The 24,624-nt window shown below is 42.1% G+C and overlaps 1 protein-coding gene across 2 annotated transcripts in view; it reads right to left on the reverse strand.

Annotated features, from left to right (window-relative positions):
* LOC122655568 (chaperone protein ClpD, chloroplastic) overlaps positions 1-24,624 on the reverse strand; it is a 62,390-nt gene that overhangs the window by 27,222 nt on the left and 10,544 nt on the right. For both annotated transcript variants that reach the window (XM_043849779.1, XM_043849778.1), the window contains exons 2-6: positions 22,883-23,043; positions 22,561-22,790; positions 22,323-22,431; positions 22,110-22,240; positions 21,608-21,709 (exon numbers count right to left, since the gene is read on the reverse strand). In XM_043849779.1, the coding sequence (XP_043705714.1) occupies positions 21,608-21,709; positions 22,110-22,240; positions 22,323-22,431; positions 22,561-22,790; positions 22,883-23,043 (733 nt within the window). The remainder of the gene's footprint in view (positions 1-21,607; positions 21,710-22,109; positions 22,241-22,322; positions 22,432-22,560; positions 22,791-22,882; positions 23,044-24,624) is intronic.

A 24,624-nucleotide genomic window follows, 5' to 3' on the forward strand; every position in this document is an offset into this window, starting at 1 on the left:
CCTACAGAATGGCTACACTCAAAGTCAAGCTGACCACACATTGTTTATACAGAGGAAGGGCAGCACTATTACAGCTCTCATTGTTTATGTTGATGAGATTGTGGTCACGGGAAACAATGAAGCTGAAATCTCAAAGCTTAAGCTTTATTTGGCTCGGCAGTTTGAGATCAAAGATCTTGGTCTATTGAAGTATTTTCTGGGGATTGAAGTTTCAAGATCTAAGCAAGGGATCAATGTTTGCCAAAGGAAGTTTGTTCTTGATCTACTTAAGGAGACAGGCTACTTAGGATGCAAACCAATCTCCTCCCCTATTGAGCAAAACCACAAACTAGGGGAAGATTGTGGTGAACCTTTGGTGGATGCTGAAAAGTATCAGAGGCTAGTAGGTAAACTTATCTACCTTTCACTCACCCGACCTGACATCACCTATGCTGTTGGAGTAGTGAGTCAGTTTATGCATGCACCCAAAGATGGGACATCTTGATGCAGTTTATAGGATCCTCAGGTATTTGAAGTCATGCCTTGAAAAGGACTTCTCTTCTCTAGGAATGGTCACTTTGAAGTCATGCCCTAGAAAAGGTCTTCTCTTCTCTAGGAATGGTCACTTGAGAATTGAAGTATATACAGATGCTGATTGGGCTGGGTCTATCTCTGATAGGAGATCCACATCTGGATCTTGTACCTTTGTTGGAGGCAATTTGGTCACCTGGAGGAGTAAGAAACAACCGGTGGTAGCGGTCAAGTCTTGAAGCGAGTTTAAAGCCATGGCTCATGGTGTGTGTGAAGTCTTATGGTTGAAGAAGCTTGTCCAAGAATTGGGGTTTGAGACAACTGAACCTATGAGTCTATATTGCGACAACAATGCAGCCATCAGTACTGCTCACAACCCAGTTCAACATGATAGGACAAAGCATGTTGAGGTTGACAGACACTTTATTAAGGAGAAAATAGACTCTAAGGCTATTTGTACTTCCTTTGTGAAGACGAATGAACAAGTGGCTGATAACTTCCCCAAAGGACTTGGCTCCAATCACTTTAGTTTTATGTTAGACAAGCTGGGTTTGTATGACATATACCACCCAGCTTGAGGGGGAGTGTTAAGAATGGTTGTATTGTATCAGGGGTATATGTGTAAATATCCCCTTGTATTATTTTCTTATTTTTTATCATTTGTATAAGGCCAAGGGCCTAGGTGTAATTTACTATTCTTTTCAATATAAGCATGTTAGTCTCTAGGTTAGAGACATAACACTTGAACACCAAAACCGTGGCTGCTCTCTTCTCTTTCTTCTCTTCTCCTTCTTCAACCTAAAATCTAACACCATGAACATGCATACCCCTTAAATTTGGTGAGGATAAGTTCACACTTTTTCTCGTCCGGAAAGGATTTATAAGCAAAGATCCTTTCAACCTTGGTAAGCCAATCAAGAAATTCCTCTGGCCCCTTCTCACCACTGAAATCTGGAACCTCAACTTTGATGCCATAGTCCCTATCAGAAAATTGTCAATGATGTTCTAGGGTATAAGTGGATCAGGTTGTCTTTGAGATGTACCTTCAATTTATAAGGTATGAAACTGAGGAGTGGTGCAGACGTTCCTACTTCAACTTGTTTGTGGATTCTCCTCATAAAAGCAAACATCTCTTCCATAAAATTGTCAAGTTTAGCCTCATTCCTTTCAAATCTGGCCTCAAGCTTGGCTTCACCTCTCTCAATTCTAGCCTCACGTCTGGCCTCACTCTTCTGTTGATTCTCAGCCAATTCCCGATATAATTTGTGCAACTCAGTGTTTGTGATGTGACCACCTACCATAGTTAGTAACTGCCAAAAATTTGGCTCTGATACCAATTTGGTGCAGACCTAGGTTCAAAATAACCCTTATTGGGTTGCTTGTGGACCCACCCAAGCAAAGGAGCACTCAAATTCAAAGTTGATGGCAAAATAGTAAATATTAAAAGTCCCACAAGAGAAATGGCAGAATTGTAATAAATGGAAAGTTAAATGGAATGGCAATATTGTAGTTTTTAGTAACTTACCATTCGTTACTCACACCCATAAATGGCATTATGTGTTTTGTCTGCACACACAGAGTATGGGAGGAAGAGAGAGGAGCAGATAATTTGCACTCAGCTCTTGGCAACAACACGGTAAACCTTTTCATTCAATTTTCAAATCTCAAATCTGTCCCAAGTTGTTGGGTTACATGCCCTTTTAGAAAATAAAATTCTTAATCCTATTGTGAAACTGAAATCAGAACTAAACTTTAACTCTATCTAATCCAAAACAGAAGATTGTAAACAATAATGGATTAGAAGAAGAGAAGAGAAAGAAGAAGCCGATGGACTGTAATCCTTTGGGGAGAACAATCGAATGAATTGTTCTCCCCTCTTCACCAATATTATTAATAATAGGGTAGAGCTAACACACAAGAGAAATTCCCAAACTGCCCCTGACTAACAACTCTCATCTCTAGTTACTATTCACGTAAACAGTGTATGGTACTGTTCACGTGAACAGTACCCAAAACACATTAACACTCCCCCTCAAGCTGGAGCATAGATGTTAATCATGCCCAGCTTGTTACAAATGTAATCAATTCTCCCAATCCCAAAAGACTTAGTAAAAACATCAGCTAGTTGCTCTCCTGTATGAACATGTTGAGGGGGCAATTAGACCTTCTTGTAGTTTTTCTCGAACAAAATGACAGTCAACCTCTCTGTGTTTTGTTCTTTCATGGAACACAAGGTTGGAAGCAATGTGGATAGTAGCTTGATTATCACACCACAACTGTATAGGTGTCTTGTCCACAAACTTCAACTAAGCCAACAACTGCTTCATCCACATCAACTCACAAATAACCTGGGCCATAGCCCGATACCCCGATTCTGCACTAGATCTGGCTACCACTGGCTGTTGCTTACTCTTCCAAGACACCAGATTTCCTCCTACAAAGACACAATACCCAGTAGTAGATCTCCTATCCACAGGGGAACTAGCCCAATCAGCATAACAAAATCCCTCAACACGCCCATGACCATGGTTAGTATAGAGTAGACCACAGCCTGGGGCCATCTTAAGGTATCTCAAAATCCGAATCACAGCATCCCAATGTGATGTCCTGGGAGAGGACAGAAACTGACTCACTACACTGACTGGAAAGGCAATGTCCGGTCGAGTCACAGTGAGAGAGTTTAATTTACCAACAAGTCTTCGATATTTTTCCGGATCATCAAGAGCATCACCACTGTCACCTATTAACTTCAAATTCTGATCCATTGTAGTATCCAAAGGTTTAGACCCAAGCATACTTGTTTCTGTAAGCAGGTCAAGAACATATTTTCTTTGGGAAAAAGAAATACCTTTGCTAGACTGAGCAACCTCAACTCCAAGAAAATACTTCAACCTACCAAGATCCTTGGTCTGAAACTTATGCTGCAAGTGTATTTTCAGCTGCTTAATACCTTCAGCATCATCAACAGTGATGACTATATCATCAACATATACTACCAAAAATATCCTGCCACCCTTGCTATGTCGGTAGAACACCGAATGATCACTACCACACCGAATCAGCCCAAACTCAAAAACCACATCAGAAAACTTCACAAACCAGGCTCTAGGAGATTGCTTCAAACCATACAATGATTTCTTGAGTTTGCAAACCAGACTAGACTCCCCCTGAGCAACAAACCCCGGAGGTTGCTCCATATAAACCTCCTCATGGAGATCACCATAAGGAAACGCATTCTTCACATCCAACTGAAAAGGAGGCCAGTGATGTGAAGCCGTAAGAGAAATCAAGAGACAAATGGAGGCAAGCTTGGCAACCGGTGAAAAAGTATCAAGATAGTCAATCCCATAAACTTGGGTATAACCCTTTGCAACCAACCATGCCTTCAAATGAGCCAAGGAGCCATCCGGATTCACCTTCACAACATATACCCACCGACAACCAACGGCCTTTGCACCTGCAGGTAAAGACACCAAATCCCAAGTGTGATTTTCAGCCAAAGCTGACAATTCCTCCTCCATAGCTATCTGTTAGAATATATGGGCCAGAATACCATAGAGGTATTCTGGACCTTTCCCACTTATATTTTTCCCTTTCTTTTTCCTGGTTCATATTATGTCGGCTATGTAAGGGCATATATGTCCATGTAATTCTGGTTCTATTATTATAAATAAAGGGCTTAGGGAATCATATCGATTCACTTAAGCATTATTCTCAAAGCTGTTTTGTTAACATGGCATTAGAGCCACGATTTCTCTGACCTGTTTTCAAAACCCCCACCCTCCCATTGTTTTTCCTTCTCTTTCCCTTCTCTCGATTTTTTTTTTCTCCCCTTTCTCCTTGCTTCTTCTCCCTCTCTAAGGGCAGCACTGCAGAGGTGATCAGATGATCTAGTTGCTGCCCTATTCCCACCTCTTTTTTCCTTTTTCAATGTACTAAATATTCTGCTCGATAGCTGGTGGTTCTCTCTTACGATATTTGGAGTTTCCAGATTTTGAAGATCAGGCCACGATAATTATTGGGACTGATTCTCCCTCTATTGGAGACTCTTTTGCGACATTGAATTGCTGCTATCAAGTCTACCACAGGTGCTGAAGACCCCTTCTCCCAATCGATCGCTTACTTTCAAGGCTCTTGGACAGATTCCCTCAGGCTTCTATAGCAACAATTTTTTTTTGGTTCCACTCCCCACACCGATCTCTATTTTTGACACCATCGATCTTGGGGAAGGCTCTTCTATTGCTGCTGCTTTTTTGGGAGGTGTGTTTCCCATCACAGAGGGGCACTCGGCTGCCCTAGGCTTGGCTTCTTTGTTGGGTTTATCTACCCAACAGCCCTTCTCTGCACTATGGGTGACTCCACTGCTACTTCAACTGCCACTTCTGATCAAGGTAGCCATGACAAATCAGACTATCGTGATCTTCATCCTAATCCTATCAAGTTAGATGGCAGCAACTATCTGTTGTGGTCTCGATTTGCCTCTTTTGCTATTGCTGGACGTGGCCTCACTGGCCATATTGATGGCACTATACCTATGCCGACTGCCCCTGGTGCTGCTTAGACTAGATGGCTTGCCAACAATGGTATTCTTATGTCCTATTTGGTTGGCTCTATGAATTCAGACCTTGCACAGGGATTTCTCCTCCTTGATACAGCTTCTCAGATTTGGTCAGCATGTAAGGAGACATATGGGCAGCTTGACAATGATGCTCAGGTTTATAAACTTCGCAAGAAGGTCCTTCATACTACTCAAGGGGAATTAACTGTCTCTAAATATTATGCTACTCTCCGCAGCCTTTGGCAGCAATTGGACCATTTTTCAAATTATCACCCTAATACAGCTGCCAACATAGCTGCCTATAAAAAACATGTTGACAAAATCAGGGTTTATGACTTCTTGGCCGGGTTAAATGTTGAGTATGACCAGATTCGTGTTCAGGTGTTGGGCCATTCTCCTTTTCCCACACTTGAACAGTCCTATGCCTTGGTCTCTTCAGAAGAAAACCGCAGGGCTGCTATGTTACATCCTCCTGTTTTGGACAGATCTGCTCTCCAGACTGCTGCCCAAGCTCCTGCTGCACCTGTTGGTACTTTATCTGTTGGTGGTTCTACTCCAAACCCTGTTACTTGTGACCATTGTCACAAGCCTTATCACACCAAGGACAAGTGTTGGAAGCTACATGGGAAACCAGCTGACTTTGAAGCCAAACGGATTGCCAAGAAGAAGCCGAAAGGCAAAGCAAACCAATCGGAAACTATTCCTACAGCCCCGGCTACAGACATTGGCCTATCCCAGGAAGATCTACAGGCCTTCCTACGTGTACTAAGGTCTTCTGCTGCTGCTGCCTCTACTACTTCCACTGCTACTGCCAATTCCTCTGCCCCTTCAGGTTCAAAAATTTGCCCGGTCAGGTATCCCATTTAGTGGCCATTGTGCTTCTGTAGCTTCCCATCCCTGGATCAGTGATTTCGGGGCTACAGATCACATGACTGGTTCCTCTAGCTTATTTCATAGATATTCTCCCACTTCTAGGAAAGACAAAGTCAAAGTGGCTGATGGTTCCCTTCCTTCCATATCTAGAAAAGGAATCATCAATTGCACTTCCACCCTTCCTTTGTCTTCTGTTTTACTTATTCCTAATTTTACTACTAACCTTCTTTCCATTAGTAGTATTACTCGTGATCTTAACTGCAAGGTAACTTTTTTTCCTTCCCATTGTGTTTTTCAGGATCTGGCATCTGGGAAGACGATTGGATTGGGTAAAGTACACGATGGTCTGTATCTGCTTGATGATGGTCGTCTCTCTCCATCGGTACCTGCTCCACTACATCAGAACTCCTTGCTCTCTTCTGAACTTTACCAATGACACTCTAGATTAGGTCACCCTCCATTAGGAATTTTTGCCCATTTGTTTCCATCTTTGGTCACCAAATGTAATAAGGATAACTTTATTTATGAGGCTTATATTCTGGCCAAACAGACACGTTCAACTTATTCTTTATCAAATAAAAGAAGTTCTTCTTGTTTTCATTTGGTGCATTCGGATGTTTGGGGACCTAGTCGTAAAACCTCTATTTCTGGCCATCGTTGGTTTGCCTCATTTATTGATTGTCATTCTCGAAATACTTGGGTTTATCTTCTTCACACTAAAATCAGGTTTTTTCATATTTTCAGCATTTTCATAAAATGATCCAGACCCAGTTCCAGGCTACTCTCAAGGTTTTACGGAGTGATAATGGAACTAAGTATAAGGAATCTCAATTCCAAGAGTACCTTGCTGATCATGGGATTATACATCAGACTAGTTGTGTTGATACCCTGGCCCAAAATGGTGTGGCTAAAAGAAAGAACCGCTACTTATTAGAAGTGGCAAGAGCATTAATGTTTGCTCGGCATGTTCCATCCCAATATTGGGGTGATGCTGTCCTTACTGCAACTTACTTTATTAATAGCTTACCTTCACGGGTTCTTGATTTCCGTAGCCCATCTGATATTTTACTTGGAGATTCCTCCTCTATGGTACTTCCCAAGGTATTTGGCTGTGTCTGTTGTGCTAGGGATACTAAATCCCCTGGCAAGCTTGAACTCCGTGGGTTACGGTGCATTTTTTTAGGTTATTCTCCAACCCAGAAAGGTTACAAGTGTTACCACCCTCCTTCCCGTCGTACTATGATCAATATGGATGTGGTTTTTCATGAAAACCTTTCCTATTATTCTTCTCCACCTCTTCAGGGGGAGAGTTCCAGTGAAGATGTGGTTCCCGCTCTTGAGTTTCCCCTCCCTTCATCACCTATTGTTACTGCCCAACCTTCCCCGACTGATGACCAGCCTCCCTTGGCTACTGTCCAGCCTCCCTTGGCTGCTGTCCAGCCTCCCGTGGCTGCAGTCCAGCCTCCCGCGGCTGCTGTCCAGCCTTCTTTGACTGCTGTCCCTTCACCCGAGGGGAATCCAATACAAGGGGAGATCATGGAAACAAGTGGTGGTAATGTTCCTATTTAGGGGGAGCTGACTCCAGTACAGAGGACCATTAGTAGGTTTCAGAAGGCCATTGACAATTCCAACATTCTCACTTATAACCGGAAATGTTCTAGCAAAGGGCAGCTTCAGTCCACCGTAGCACCGATACCCATCCAGTTGCCGACTCAGGATCCAGATCCTCCTTCTCCTGGTGAGCCTTCCTCTTCTGATCTACCCATTACTCATCGCAAAGGTACTAGGACCTGCACTTTACATCCCATTTCTCGTTTTGTTTCTTATAGTTCTCTTTCTCCTTCTTTTCGTACCTTTGTTTCTTCCTTTTCTTCTGTTTCCATTCCTAAAAATTGACAGGAAGCATCTATAGATGGAAAGTGGAAGGTAGCAATGTTGGAAGAAATGAGCGCATTAAACAAAAATAATACGTGGGATCTTGTAGCTCTTCCTCCAGAGAAAAAACCAGTGGGATGTAAATGGGTGTTTGTGGTCAAGCAGAAGGCAGATGGTACAGTGGATCGGTACAAGGCACGTCTGGTTGTTAAAGGTTTCACTCAGACATATGGCATTGACTACCAGGAGACTTTCGCACCAGTAGCAAAACTCAATACTGTAAGGGTATTGCTATCCTGTGCCATGAACCTTGGATGGGATCTTCAGCAGTTGGATGTGAAGAATGCCTTCCTCCATGGTGAACTGAAGGAAGAAGTATATATGGACATTCCTCCAGGTTTTTCAAGTCCTGCTACCAAGCGTAAGGTGTGTAAACTGAAGCGTGCCCTCTATGGCTTGAAGCAATCACCTAGAGCTTGGTTCAGTAGATTTCACAAGGCTATGCTTTCAGTGGGATACCAGCAAAGCAATGCTGATCATACCTTGTTCATCAAACGAGTGGGTGATAAGGTAACTCTCTTCATAGTCTATGTTGATGATATTGTAGTAACCGGCAATGATGGTGATAAGATAAAAAAGTTGAAGCTATTTCTTGGTCGTGAGTTTGAAAGCAAAGATCTGGGGACTCTAAAATATTTTTTAGGGATAGAGGTTGCTCGCTTTTCAAAGGGCATTTTTCTGTCTCAAAGAAAGTATGTCCTGGATCTACTGTCTGAAACAGGGCTGCTAGGGTGTCATCCTTCAGACACTCCCATAGAAGCTACGACAAGACTCAAGGAGAAAGAAGGCACACCAGTTGACAAAAGTCGTTATCAGAGATTGGTGGGCAAACTTATCTACCTCTCTCACACTCGACCAGACATTGCCATTGCAGTTAATATGGTCAGCCAATTTATGCATGACCCTTATTCCTCTCATATGGAGGTAGTCCTCCGTATTTTACGCTATTTGAAGTCTGCTCTGGGACAAGGAATACTTTTATCTCCCAATGGTCATCTGAAGGTTGAAGCGTACACTGATGCAGATTGGGCTGGTTCAAGTGGTAGGAAATCCATCTCTGGATATTGCTCTTTTGTAGGTAGGAACCTTGTCACCAAGCGTAGTAAAAAACAGAATGTGGTGGCGAGATCCAGTGCTGAGGCAAAATTCCGTGCGATGGCTCATAGTATCTGTGAATTGTTATGGCTTAAGGGGTTGTTGCAAGACATTGGGGTTGCTGTCCAACTTCCAATGCTGTTATATTGTGACAATAAGGCTGCCATTAGCATTACTCATAATCCTGTCCAGCATGACCGAACTAACCATATGGAGGTGGACAGACATTTCATCAAGGAGAAACTTGAAGCTGGACTAATCTGTGTTCCCTATGTGAAGTCTACTGATCAGCTGGCTGATGTGTTCACGAAGGGGCTGAGTAGCAAAGTATTTCATCCTTTTCTAGCCAAGTTGGGCATGTGTGACATTTTTGCACCAACTTGAGGGGGAGTGTTAGAATATATGGGCCAGAATATTGTAGGGGTATTCTGGACCTTTCCCACTTATGTTTTTCCCTTTCTTTTTCCTAGTTCATATTATGTCGGCTATGTAAGGGCAATTATGTCCATATAATTCTGATTCTATTATTATAAATAAAGGGCTTAGGGAATCATATCGATTCACTTAAGCATTATTCTCAAAGCTGTTTTGTTAACACTATCCTCCAGCCAAAATGGGATAATGCCTCTGTAACAAACTTAGGAGTAGGATAAGACTCAATAGTAGAAAGACAAGAAGAGAAGTTAGTAGACAAACCAACATAAGACACAAAATGAGACAAAGGATGTTGAGTACAGCTACGAACACCCTTATGATGGACAATAGGAATATCCAAATCTGAAATAGGAATACTTAACTGAGGGGCTGAATTTGTAGACAAAGCAGGTGCCGGAGGAGCAGCAGAGGTCGGGGGTGCTACATCAACATGAGGTCGACGAACAAAAGTGAACTGAACCGGAGGAGGTGCTGGCCGAACAGGTGGAGGTGGAGGTGGAGGTGGAGGTGGGGGAGGAGGTGGGGGAAGAGGTGATGGAAGTCATGGAACCACAGTCGGTGGAACCTGTGAAATAGAGCACTGAACCACATACAAAGTGTTGAAATAGGCTGCTTACTACTTACCCGATTGGGGTAAGCAGTCCTAGTTCCACTAGGATTGGTCCTACCTGTCCTAGCTTACTAGGATTAGTCCTAGTCGAGTTAGGGTGGTTAGTCCCACTTTATTTATGTTTCTTTTTCTTTATTTTTTAGTTCCTTTTATTGTTTTTCCCCAGCCGAGTCCTAGTTTGGGATTCCTAGTTGTATTAGGAATTCCTAGTAGGACTAGGACTGAGTTAAGTTTCTATTTTCAGTTGTAATTCTGTTCTCTATATAAACAGGGCCTGAATGATCGAATTAATCATTCAAGCATTCTCTACATCTCTCTTTTAACATGGTATCAGAGCTAGTCTCTCAGATCTAGCCTGGTTCCTAGCCCACCACCCTCCTTCCATTATCACTCGATCTCCATCTTCCCCCCCCCCCCACTCAACTCTCTTCACTTTTTCTGGTTTTTTCTCCACTTAGGGCAGATCTAATGAGGTGATTTGTAGATGCTGCCCTAATTTTTCACCTCAACAATTGATGATTTAAGAAGTTCTTTGATTGATAGCTGCTGCCCACACTTCTGCAATTTTTTTTTGGAGTTCTCCCTTATTGAAGATCAGATTATCTTACAATTACAGGCTGGTTTTCTTGGGATCCAACACTGCAGGTTTTTCTGGACAGCTGCTGTCTCTGTTTCTCTTCCTACCATTGAGGCATATATCCATATCACTCTCCAGGTTTTTTTGGAACAAATATTCAAGACCTGCTGCTTCTCAATCTGGTTTATTTCTCCTCTCTGCGTGGGCAGTGTGTTGCACAGATCTGCATCAACTTTGAAGACAGATTCTGCAATTTTTTTTTACGACTTGAAGACCCCTGAATCTCAATCGACTTCTCTTCTAGGGTTTCCTCAAAACCCTAACTATCGATTTTTATTTAGGGCTGGTTCTTGTTACTACAGAAGGGACTCATCTTTCAGTTTTTATACTGTTTTGTCTGCAATATGGGGGACTCAGATGTAACCACGGCCAACTCTGGAGTTGATTCTCAGCCGTGGACAGAATTTCTCCCTTGTGCTGCAGCTATTAAACTTGAGGGATCAAATTACCTCATCTGGGCCAGATCTATCTCTTGACTGTGGCTAGTAGGGGACTCACTGGCCATCTTACTGGCACCACCACACAGCCTACTGAAGAAGGTGCTGCCCGTACTAAATGGGCTGCCAATGATGCTATGGTGATGTCCTTTATTACGAATTCTATGACCACTGACCTCTCCAGTCAATATCTACTCCTTGACACTGCTACTCAGATCTGGACTGCTGTCAAGGGAACTTATGGCCGTTCAGGTAATGATGCTCAGGTGTATGACATTAGGAAGACACTCCAACATACCACTCAGCAGGAGCTATCTGTCACTAAATACTATGCTGCCCTCAAGTGTTTATGGCAGCAATTGGATCACTATGCTAGGTTTTCACCTACTACTACTACTAACATCACTGCCTATCATTCCTATGTTGATAAGTTTCGGGTCTATGATTTCCTGGCTGGCCTCAATGATGATTATGATCCTATCCGGGTACAAGTCCTTGGTCGGATTCCTTTCCCCACTTTAGAGGAAACTTTTTCTTATGTTCACAGTGAAGAGACAAGAAGGGCTGCCATGATGATTACTCCCAAAGTTGAGCGATCAGCATTTTTGACTGCTGCCTCCACTCCCGTTACTTCTTTTGACAGTGTTGGTGCTACCACTACTAAAGAGCCTGTGAAATGTGAGCATTGTCACAAACCATATCACACGAAGGCTCAGTGTTGGAAATTACATGGCAAGCCTGCTGATTTTGAGGCCAGGCGAGGACGTGCCAAGTCTAAAAGCAAAGCCAATCACACTGAAAGTGTAGCCCAAACTCCTACTGCTGACATCGGTTTCTCTCAGGAAGAACTCCAGGCTCTCCGTCGTATGTTGAACGCATCCGCTGCCTCTACTACGTCTGCTGCCAATTCAGGTTCCTTCTTTGCCCGTATAGGTATTTCTTTTGCTGGTCATTGTGCATCGGTAGTATCCACTCCATGGATCATAGACTCCGGTGCTACTGATCACATGACAGGTTCTTCTAGCCTTTTTGATACATATTCTCCTGCTTCTGGTAAGGATAAAGTCAAAATTGCTGATGGGTCCCTCTCCTCCATCTCAGGGAAAGGATCCATTGGTTATTCTCCTTCCCTTACCCTGCCATCTGTGTTGCATATTCCCAAATTTACAACTAACCTTCTTTCCATTAGCAGTATCACTAAATCCCTAAATTGTAAAGTGACTTTTTTTCCAACTCACTGTGTTTTTCAGGAGCTGGACTCGGGGAAGACGATTGGATCGGGTAAAGTGCATGGCGGATTGTACCTGCTTGATGGAGATCCTACACCTACTCAGTCTTTACCTTCGGCATCTTTCTCTTCTGAAATACATAAATGGCACTCTAGACTAGGCCATCCCCCCTTAGGAACTTTATCAAATTTATTTCCAGCATTAGTTAAAGATTGTAATAAGGAAGATTTTTTTTGTGAACCTTGTGTCTTGGCTAAACAGACACGTTCAACTTATCCTATTTCTAATAAGAGATCATCTTCCTTATTTCATACTGTTCATACTGATGTATGGGGGCCTAGTAGGAAAGCTTCCCTGACTGGCCATCGGTGGTATGTCACTTTCATTGACTGCTATTCTAGGTTCACTTGGGTATACCTTATGCACACAAAAAATGAAGTTTTTTCTTGCTTTCAGCACTTTCATCAATTAATTAAGACCCAATTTACTGCCACTCTTAAAATTTTGAGGAGTGACAATGGGAAAGAGTATACGGAAGGTCAGTTCCAAAAATACCTTGCTGCCCATGGAATCCTCCATCAGACCAGCTGTGTTGACACTCTAGCCCAAAATGGTGTGGCTGAGAGGAAAAATCGCCACCTCTTGGAGGTGGCTAGAGCTCTTATGTTTGCTCGTAATGTCCCTTCCCTTTATTGGGGAGATGCAGTTCTTACTGCAGCCTATTTAATTAATAGGCTGCCCAGTCGGGTTCTTCTTTCCAAGGCCCCTATTGAGCTATTACTTGGCTCTTCTTCCTTCATAGTCCCACCTAAGGTGTTTGGCTGCGTTTGTTATGCCAGGGATACAAGGTCCCCTGGTAAACTTGACCCACGTAGTCTCCGCTGCATTTTCTTGGGTTACTCTGCTACCCAGAAGGGGTACAGGTGTTATTACCCTCCTTCCCGCCGGACTTTTGTTAGCATGGATGTTGTTTTTCATGAACATGTTTCATATTATGTGCCCCCACCTCTTCAGGGAGAGAGTGTTAGTGAAGATGTGCTGACTATTGACTCTCCACCTCCACTTCAGTCTGTTTACCACGAGTCTGAACCAGTTCGGCCTGTCCCTAGTGCTTCCCCTGACTCAGGGGGAGAGGTTCCTATACAGGGGGAGACTATCTCTATTCAAGAGGAGCAACCTACCCCGGTCCAGACTCCTATCCAAAGGACTATTAGTGAATTTCAGAGGAGGATTGATGACCGTCCTGTGAAGACCTATGGAAGGAAACATAAGCAGGTTCAATCAACTGTTGCTCCAATACCCATCCAATTGCCGAACCCGGATCTAGAACCTGCCTCTCCACCTGGTAATATTCCTTCTCCTGAATTACCTATTGCTCTTCGCAAAGGTGTCAGGACTTGAACACAGCATCCCATATCTCATGTTGTTTCTTATAACTCACTTTCCCCATCCTTTCATGCTTTTGTTTCCTCTCTTTCCTCTGTTCGTATTCCTAACCATTGGCAGGAAGCTCTATCAGACAGAAAGTGGAAGGCAGCTATGATGGAAGAAATGGAGGCCTTGAAGAAAAATAACACATGGGAGCTTGTGGTTCTTCCACCTGGGAAGAAAACCGTTGGATGCAAATGGGTGTTTGTGGTGAAACAGAAGGTTGATGGCACTGTGGATAGGTATAAGGCACGGCTCGTGGCCAAGGGGTTTACTCAGACATACGGCATTGATTACCAGGAAACTTTTACACCTGTTGCAAAGTTGAATACTGTTCGTGTGTTATTATCTTGTGCAGTCAACCTTGGATGGGATTTGCAGCAGCTAGATGTAAAAAATGCCTTCCTAAATGGAGCACTGGATGAGGAGGTGTATATGGACGTCCCACCAGGGTTCTCTTGTGATGAGAAACCAAGGAAAAGTGTGTAAATCAAGCGTGCACTTTATGGGCTGAAGCGATCACCTCGAGCATCGTTTGGCCGGTTCCACAAAGCTATGATTTCTGTGGGCTATAAGCAGAGTAATGCTGATCACACACTCTTCATAAAGAGGACTGGTGAAAAACTTGTTGTTCTTGTAGTCTACGTCGATGATATAGTAGTTACTGGTAATGATGGTGATGAGATCAAACGACTGAAGACCTTCCTTAGACAAGAATTTGAGATTAAAGATCTAGGGAAATTACGATTCTTTCTTGGGATTGAAGTGGCCAGATCTTCTAAAGGCATTTTTCTCTCCCAGAGGAAGTATGTCCTAGACTTATTAGCTGAAACCGGGTTGTTAGGCTGCCATCCTTCAGATACTCCTATGGACCCTACTGTTCGACTCAAGGAGAAAGAAGGGGAGCCTGTGATAAAGGCCGGTACCAAAGACTTGTAGGGAAGTTGATTTATCTCTCACACACTCGTCCCGACATTGCCGTCCGTGAGTACCTGCAAGCCGCTTTATGTATGATCCCTATTCTTCTCATATGGAGGTTGTTCTTCGTATCTTACACTATTTGAAGTCGCTCCTGGAAAAGGAATTCTTTTGTCTATGCATGGTCATCTACGGATGAAGCATACACCGATTCGATTGGGCTGGTTCGCAGATCGCAAGCCTATTCGGTATTGCTCCTTTAGAGGTGGAAATCTTGTCACGTGGCGTAGCAAGAAGCAAAATGTTGTTGTCGTTCTAGGCCAAGCGAGTTTCGAGCTACGGCACAGGTATTTGTGAGTTACTCGGCTTAAAGGATTGTTACAAGATCTTGGTGTTCCTATTCGTCTTCCTATGATGTTGTACTGTGACAACAAGACTGCAATCAGTATAGCACACAATCCTGTACAGCATGATCGTACCAAGCATGTTGAGGTGGATAGGCAATTCATCAAAGAGAAGTTAGAAGATGGGCTGATTTGTATTCCTTTTGTGACATCTGCGGATCAACTTGCTGATATCTTCACCAAGGGATTGTCTGGAAAATTGTTTCATCCCAATTTAGTCCAGTTGGGCATAATCGACATCGTTGCTCCAACTTGAGGGGGAGTGTTGAAATAGGCTGCTTACTGCTTACCCGATTGGGGTAAGCAGTCCTAGTTCCACTAGGATTGGTCCTACCTGTCCTAGCTTACTAGGATTAGTCCTAGTCGAGTTAGGGTGGTTAGTCCCACTTTATTTATGTTTCTTTTTCTTTATTTTTTATTTCCTTTTATTGTTTTTCCCCCAGCCGAGTCCTAGTTTGGGATTCCTAGTTGTATTAGGAATTCCTAGTAGGACTAGGACTGAGTTAAGTTTCTATTTTCAGTTGTAATTTTGTTCTCTATATAAACAGGGCCTGAATGATCGAATTAATCATTCAAGCATTCTCTACATCTCTCTTTTAACACAAAGGTATCTCATCGTTTAACTCAGAAGAAACAAAAGAATCAGCAGTATAGGAGGTGGACTCAAAAAAGGAAACATCGGCAGTGACAAAATATTTTTGAAGAACAGGAGAATAACACCGATTACCTTTTTGAGTCTGTGAATATCCTAAGAAAATACACTTAATGGCTTTGGGATCTAAGTCATCTAACTTGGACAGCCCTAGAAGATGATCATGAATAAAGCAAACACAGCCAAAAACACGAGGTGGTAAAATAAAAAGCGGTTTAGTCGGAAATAAAAGAGAATGAGGAACCCCCCTTGTAACACAGAAGATGGCATACGATTTATAAGAAAACAGGCAGTCAAAACAGCATCAGCCCAAAATATTTTAGGAACCTTCATTTAAAAAAGGATGGAGCGAGTCATCTCCCTTAGATGTCGATTCTTCCGTTCAGCCACACCATTTTGTTGGGGCGTAGCTGGACAGGAAGATTGATGCAACATACCACGGTTAGCCATAAAAGAATTAAAAGGTGTTGAAAAGTACTCAAGTGCATTATCACTATGCAAAACACGAATATTAGTATTGAATTGAGTCTGAATTTCATTAACAAAGGTATGAAAGATGTCAAATAACTCAGAACGATGCTTCATTAAATAAATCCATATGACTCTAGAATAGTCATCAACAAAGGTAAAAAAATATTTAAGGGAAATTTACACATACCACCCCTGAGGTTTGACGAAAGGATATTTTTACCCCCCAGTTTTGGAAAATTCTTGCGTACCCCCCTGAGGTTTGCAAACAGTAACAAATAAGCCCATTCCGTCAGTTCATGACTACCAGTGTTAAAAACATGGGATAAAATGACAAAATTACCCTTACCAAAAAAAAAAAACTGCAACTACTCATCTTCCCCAAAAAAACCTGCAACTCGTTCACCGGCGCCGATGCCATCCCACTCTTCCATTTCTTCGATTTCTTTCTCTTAGGCCTCCGTTATGCTTAAGAGAAATATTGAGCTCTAATTCTTCATCTAGTTGTACTTCAATAATACATCATAAAATGGGGCTTGTGAAATTGCAGAAGCCCTTTTTTTGAAATTGCACCTCACTATAGTCAGGTGCACGCCTTGCTACGTTCGTTGCACTAGTCACTCTCTCTCTCTCTCTCTCTCTCTCTCTCTCTGTAGTTCTCTACCTACCTAGGGTTACATGCTTTCCTTAATTATTATTGTAGGGTTACATGCTTTCTTTAAACGAATGAGCCCAGTGATTTTCGAGGGATGGAAAGAAGAAATCGAAGAAGAGGGTTTCAGATCCTTAAACGAATGCGCCCAGTGATTTTCGAGGGATGGAAGGAAGAAATTGAAGAAGAGGGTTTCAGATCCTTAAACGAATTCGCCCCACCCCCAACTCAAAGCGAAGAAATACAGTTTCCCCTTACTGAGCAGAAAGAAGAAGAATGGGTTGAGTTGCAATCATAGGTGTTCTTCTGGTGGCCTTAATGGTCATGGCAGAAGCCTAAGTGCTCATCGTCACCGAAGAGGGTAACCAATCCCGCATAGGGAGGTGTCGTGAGGAGTTGCGTTGCCACTTGCAGAGGTTTCTCTCTTTTTAAAAGAATAAAAAAAAAATCACTGAAAATCATTGCTTTATTTTGAAATTGGAATCTGAATCCAAGATTTTGTTTTTATTGTTTTCTACGTGAAGTTGCCAGCGATACCTGCAGAGAGGAGGAGGAGGAAGAGGGTGGGTGATGTACAGAAGTGGCCGTGAGTACGAAGAAGAGTCACTAGAAGACTGCTGCAGAGAGCTGAGGCGGGTGGACGACAGGGTGGCAAGGTGCAGGTGTCAGGCCATAGAGAGGGCACTGGACGAGGCGCAAAGGGAAGGGGAAGAGGACGAGGACGAGAAGGGAAATTGTATTTCTTCGTTTTGAGTTGGGATCTTTTGAGTTGCAGGGTTTTTTTTTCTTTGCAAGGGTAATTTTGTCATTTCATCCCATGTTTTTAACACTGTTAGTCATGAACTGACGGAATGGATTTATTTGTTACCGTTTGCAAACCTCAGGGGGGTACGCAGAATTTTCCAAAACTGGGGGGTAAAAATATCCTTTCATCAAACCTCAGGGGTGGTATGTGTAAATTTCCCAATATTTAAATCCCAACTTAGAAGTTACAGGACAAAGTCCCCATACATCAAAATGCACTAAAGAAAAAGGGATCACAGACCGTTTATTGACTCTAGGGGAATAACTCACACAGTGGAGCTTTCCAAACTAACATGACTCACACTCTAAACTAGAAAGAGAACGAACACGACGATCCAACTTCTGTAAACTTTGCAACGATGGATAGCCTAACCAACAATGAACTTGGTGTGGAGACAGAACACTACAGCAAGCAACGGAAGGAGACTTGTCAAGAAGATACAGCCCCCCTTTCTCACGTCCCCTACCAAGCATCTTCTTCGTCGTAAGATCCTGACAAACACAAGAATCAAGAAAGAATATCAAGGAACAATTATAGGCTTTAGTGATTCTACTGACAGAAAGTAAGTTACACGGGAAGTCAGGTAAATGAAGAACAGAAGACAAGGACAAAAAATTAGTGGGACAAATAGTGTCAGTGCTAATGACTTTGGCAAAGGAACCATCAGCCAAGGTAACACTAGATTCGGTAGATTGAAAGGAAGAAAAATTACCTGATACACTAGACATAGGATCAGATGAACCCGAATCAATGATCCAAGAGCGAGAAGAGGAGAAACACACAGGGGCATTACCTGTCTGGGCAAAAGTAGCAGTGGAGGATGTAGAAAGCTGAGATATCGAAAACTGAGTGAACCGAGCATAATCCTCATCTGACAACCTCACCACCTTACCCTCAGAAGATGGAATAGAAGCCTCGGTATTAGTTGCTGAATTGGCATATTGTTGCTGTGGTGGTTTACCATGAAGCTTCCAACAAAAATGTTGGATATGTCCTGGGCGACCACAATGATTACAGGTCTTTACAGGACCAAAAATCTCACCACTCTGACCACCATCATTACCACCACTAGTGCCTCTTCCACCACCACGACCACCAATGCCACCACCGCGGCCCCCACCATGGCCACCATTGCCTCTCCCTTGGCTAGATGCAACAAGAGCTGAACTCTCACCATTACCAGGGGTTGGTTCATGAGAACTATCACGAGAAACACGCAGAACACGAGAAAAACTATTAACAAGGGAGGCAACTCGATCACCTCCAAGAATGGTGGACCGTACGGAGTCATATTCCTGATGCATTTGTTCCACATCAAAACTGATAGGCAGCAGTGCATTTAACTCTTCAAACATCCTCTTATAATCAGCAAAATATCGGGTCAATGGACGACCCTTCCTGTCTGAACGATTGAACTCCTGCGATAGTTCATAAATACGAGACAAATTATTCTGTCCAGAATACAGAATATGCAAATAATCCCACAACTCCTTTAAAGTATCTATGTGAGTCACTAAATCAACGAACTAGGAAGCCATACTGTTCAGCATCTGGCCCAAAATACGCGCATCAACAATTTCCCAAGCTTCATCATCCTCTGGTTTGGCTTTGATAAGATGTTTCTGTTGCCCACAACCAGTTAGAACCACCCAGACAATCTTCCTGCAATGCTGGAAATTACTAACACCCTCCAATTTCTTCTCTATGATAGACTTGAAAGAACCCGAGATAACCTCGGCAACAACCTCCTTCGATTCTCCACTTGTATCAACCATCTCGATCAAATAAAAGAAATGTGCAGCTGCAAACAACGTCCTTCCAAGGAGAAAAATACTGATTTCAAAAAAAAATCAGATCTTCAACAAGTCAAAATCGAGCCTGAACATCAAATCATCAATTGATCCAGGGAAAAAAAAAAGGTCGAACAACATCAATTGAATTCTCTATCAAACAACTTCAATTGATAGCCCTGAATCGATATCAACCACCAAAAAAAGGAGACCTAGTTCTTCTTATATCTTCATGAACTAGTCTCAAACATCCTCCAAAAATCGCAGCATAGGGTGCTTGCTGCCTCCCCTTCAAACAAGACCCACAAAAAACTTCAAACCTGGAAACAAAACTTTAGATCACCACTTCAATGAGAACCAAAAGTGATAGAGTAGGTCCTAGGAAGTTAATCGATTCCTAAGAGCCTAGCTTTGATACCATGTAAACAATAATGGATTAGAAGAAGGGAGAAGAGGGGGAAGAAGAAGAAGCCGATGGGCAGTAATCCTTTGGGGAGAATAATCGAATGAATTGTTCTCCCTCTTCACCAATATTATTAATAATAAGGTAGAGCTAACTCACAAGAGAAATTCCCAAACTGCCCCTGACTAACAACTCTCATCTCTAGTTACTGTTCATGTGAACAGTGTACGATACTATTCACGACACCGTTCACGTGAACAGTACCCAAAGCACATTAACAAAGACAAAATAAAATTGGACTCTTACCTTCGTACGATTCTAATAACATGAATAAAATAAGAAAATTTTAAAAAAAAAATCCCTATTTGATCCATCTTCTAACTGCATCAGAAGACCTATGCGAGGGGCATCAACGTGACTGAATGGTAGAGTAAAAGAGTGAAGAGTCAGTTTGCAGTATCATTCACAGAATATGACCTTGAAGATGTTCAATTTCCACACAATGACACCGTCGTAGTGACAAGGTGAATTACGAACTGTGATGTTCAAAGAATTTTGGTCAACAGTGGAAGCTCTGCAGACATCCTCTTCCTTTCTGCTTACGACCAAATGAAGCTCGGAAAGGACAAGCTCAAGCAGGTCGACTACCCCCTACAAGGATTCTTTGGAGCCCCGGTGAAGATCATAGGATCGATTGAGCTCCTAACGATTGCGGGGGAGGCCCGTTGTAAGTCCTATGTCATGACTAATTTTATGGTAGTTGATGTACCCTCGGCGTACAACGCTATTATTGGAAGGCCCAACCTGAACATGCTCAAAGTTGTGGTATCAACATACCACCTCAAAATGAAGTTCCCAACCAATTCAGGGATCGAGATATGTAGGGGAGACCAAATAGCATCTCGATGATGCTACGTTAATACTCTGAAGGTGAAAAGTAAAGCAGAAGAGGGGCGCCCCGAACAACCACCACCGGAGCATGGGGAACGAAGTAAGGAACTCGTGTTGGCTGAATCATCCCCCATCAAGCTCTAAGACCTTCGGGATGGGAGGAGCTAGTGGAGGAGCGAACCTGCCTAGGAGATAGTCGAAATTGAGCTCAAAGAAGGAAACAAGAACCGAAAAGTCCAAATTGGAGTGAAGTTAAAGGGCATGCAACATCAAGCCTTGATCAAATTCCTTCGAGCCAACACAGATGTCTTTGCCTGGTTGGCAGCCAATATGCCGGGCATCGACAAAGACGTAACCGAGCACAAATTGAGTGTCAATCAGAAGAGGAAACCGATTCAATAGAGAAGGAGAGCTTTCGCCCCTGAGATGCAGGCTGCCATATACGAAGAGGTCGACACTCTCCTGAGGGCAGGATTTATTCATGAAATCTTCTATCCCGAATGGATAGCTAATGTTGTAATGGTCAAAAAACTTAATGGGAGATGGAGAATTTGTGTTGACTACACCAACCTTAACAAAGCCTGTCCAAAAGAAAACTACCCCTCCAGCGGATTAAACTTTTGATTGACGCAACCTCGGGACATTAACTGTTAGGTTTCATAGAGTACTCCAGCTACAATCCCATATGAATTATCCTACTGAAAAACTCCATGGCTACAATGTTGTTTATTTTTGCCCTAACGATTTCAGCTATTAAAAAAAAAAGCTGAAGCCAAACACAGATTTAAAAAGAAAAAGTTTATATTTTTCCATGCAGTCACTAATACAGCAGATACAACAAATGCACACACTACTATATTTATACACCAAGCATTACCTGGCTTGGTTCACTAATCAGCACAGGCTGGAACCGTCGAGCTAGTGCTTTATCCTTCTCAAAATGCTTCCGGTGTTCATCCACAGTAGTAGATGCAATACACTGTCAAGGAATGAACTGTTAGGGTATTTGACTCCGATGTGAAATACAGAACATGCAGAAACTGAATAAGATAAAAAAGGTCAAACTAAGTAGAGGGAAGGTGATGACTACCAAGAAATAAAACACAAGCTCTAGGATAGAAATCACCACCAACAAGAAAAGGAGCAATATATAGAAACATTAAATGGAAATAGAAATCACCAGCAACAAGAAAAGCACAGATAGCATGGCTGCATGTCTCAAACAGCTGCTGCCTAGCAGTGAAAACAGTTGCCCCCTCTCATTCCAACCCCAACTTCAAACATACAGAAACTTTTTTTTTTTTAATTTCTCATGTCTGTTGTAAGAACAATCCATGTGTGCTGCATCTACAAGCACCAAGATAAGCCTAGGCTATTACCTGTAATTTGCCTCTCCCAAGAGAAGGCTTGAATAGATTGGCAATGTCAAGACCAGATCCCCTGCTTCCTCTTCCAACCGTGCCAGATCCGACAATTGTATGAACTTCATCAATAAATAGAATGACGTTACCTGCAAATTTTCACAAAATAAAAATTTAAGACATAGCATAGGGCATTTAAATTCATCGGGGAAAAGCAACGAATATGATGACCTGCTTTTTGTATCTCACTGATTAAGGTAGTAACCCGTGCCTCTAGCTCTCCCCTCTCCTTTGCACCTGCCATCAATAGACCTATATCCAAGGACATTATGTGTTTTGTCTGCACATAAATAGTGAAGTTCAGCAAGCTAATTTTATGCAATTATCTTTTAAAAATCAGATGATGTCTAGAGATGATCAAAGAGTAAAAGCAAAGGAATATAAATAACTCACGAAGGAGAACACCCACCAAAAGAAAAATTGGAACATCACAGTTTGCAATACAAATTGCAAGACCCTCTGCAATGGCCGTCTTACCCACCCCTGGTTCACCCAGAAGAATTGGGTTATTCTTGGTTCTTCGACCAAGGATCTCAACAACTCTCTGAATTTCACCGTTGCGACCAATTACAGGATCAATAAGTCCTTCACTAGCTCGAGCGGTAAGATCCACACAGAATTGGGCCAGAGCACTTTTCTCTGAGGGAAACAGTCCACTAGTTTAGCATTTCACAAGATGTTGTAATTAGTTAACTAAACATTAACCTCAATAAATAGAATAAGCAAACAACCTTTTCTTTTCTCGGAGGGTCTTGAAATTGTTGTTTTTCCAGAAGAAGATTTTCCACGCATCCTTCTGGCTGCTGAAAATGGTTCTCTACCATCTGTGGCAAGCTCCCCCTGAAGTCTGGACACTGCCACAATTGCTAAATGATTGGCATTTGCTCCTAATCTGTAACCGTTGTCATCTTATCTCCATAAGTTGCAATAAAAAACCTTCATCAATCATGAACCTTGAAGCATTTACACATTATAACAAATTCACCACATGTTTGATCTTTTAAAAGGTTGTCATGTTGGGCAAACACATCAATTACACATCAGAAAAGAAGATGTTAATATTTTTAAATTGACAAGCTTGATCCCAGATTGTAAAGGAGGTTGAATCCAGTGAAATATTAAAATCATTAGATATTTGTCCAATGAATCACATGACAGACATTGGGTGGATCCATGTCATACACCATGCACCCATCTCATCGTTCAAATTTCAGCCAAAATTAGGTTAATGAGCATGCCACAAATGTAGGTCCATGTGCATCCAAAATTGCAGAAATTACAAAATGTCAATAACCTCCACTAACTTTTTCTGGCCTTCCGCAAAATTTTATCAACTTCAAAACCACATTTCACTCCCACTAAATAAAAAACAGTAGAACTGATAGGGTTCTAGTACAACAATCAACAAGTTGTACAATTAATGCAGTCCTAGGTTTGAATAGTCAAACTAGGAGCCAAACCATAATCTTTTATCAAAAGATGAATCAGTTTTAGGGTAAAACCAGGAGAACAATGGGGTGAGAAATCGTATGAGGAAACCAAGAGAACAATGGGAAATAAATCATATGAGGAAACCAAGAGAACAATGGGAAATAAAACATATGGGGAAACCAAGAGAACAATGGGAACCCAATTATATTAGGTTAGGGATGGGGTAATAAATCATAGATTTTGTTAGCAGAAGAATTACCGCCAACCTCAACCATAGAGTCAAATTCTTCAATGGAAGAGAGCTGCAAAAAGCCTTTTCATTAAAATTATATTAGGTTAGGGATGGGGTAATAAATCATAGATTTTGTTAGCAGAAGAATTACCGCCAACCTCAACCATAGAGTCAAATTCTTCAATGGAAGAGAGCTGCAAAAAGCCTTTTCATTAATCAAAATTCGTGTTCAATACTTGCCCCCCTTACAACCTTTATATAAAAGACTCAAAAATCGACTCCACTAAAAATGGAAGCCCTAACCCAATCCTTAACCTATTAGGTTAAGTATGGAACTAAAACAACTAATCCCACATGCAACCCTATTACCAATACTTTAGGTCCATAAAAGTGACCTATTACATGGAAAACCCATGGGATCAAAGGCCCAACATGTATAGAACCCAACCCTAGACTTATTCCTAATAAAACAAGCATATTTCAGTGATGAATCTGCATGAAGAATCCTCCCACAGGGTATATACAGAACCAGAATAGAAGACATTCTGACATCTAACAGAATAGATGGTACAGTACCTATAAGGCTGCTGCCAAGATCGAATCTGGTTCTATTTTTTTATAACCGAAAGGAAAAAAAAATAATGTATATGTAAGGTTTCCAAAGTCTTTCTGGACATTTTAGGATTGAGATGATGAAAAATCTTACAAGAATACATTAATATATACTAAAGTGCCTAGGGCCTAGGCAGGCACCTTGTCCCTAGTGCTTAGCTGGCCCTCCAACACCTAAAATGCAAGCCTTCGAGAGGA

The sequence above is a fragment of the Telopea speciosissima genome, chromosome 3, assembly GCF_018873765.1.
Source record: "Telopea speciosissima isolate NSW1024214 ecotype Mountain lineage chromosome 3, Tspe_v1, whole genome shotgun sequence".
Lineage (NCBI taxonomy): Eukaryota > Viridiplantae > Streptophyta > Magnoliopsida > Proteales > Proteaceae > Telopea > Telopea speciosissima.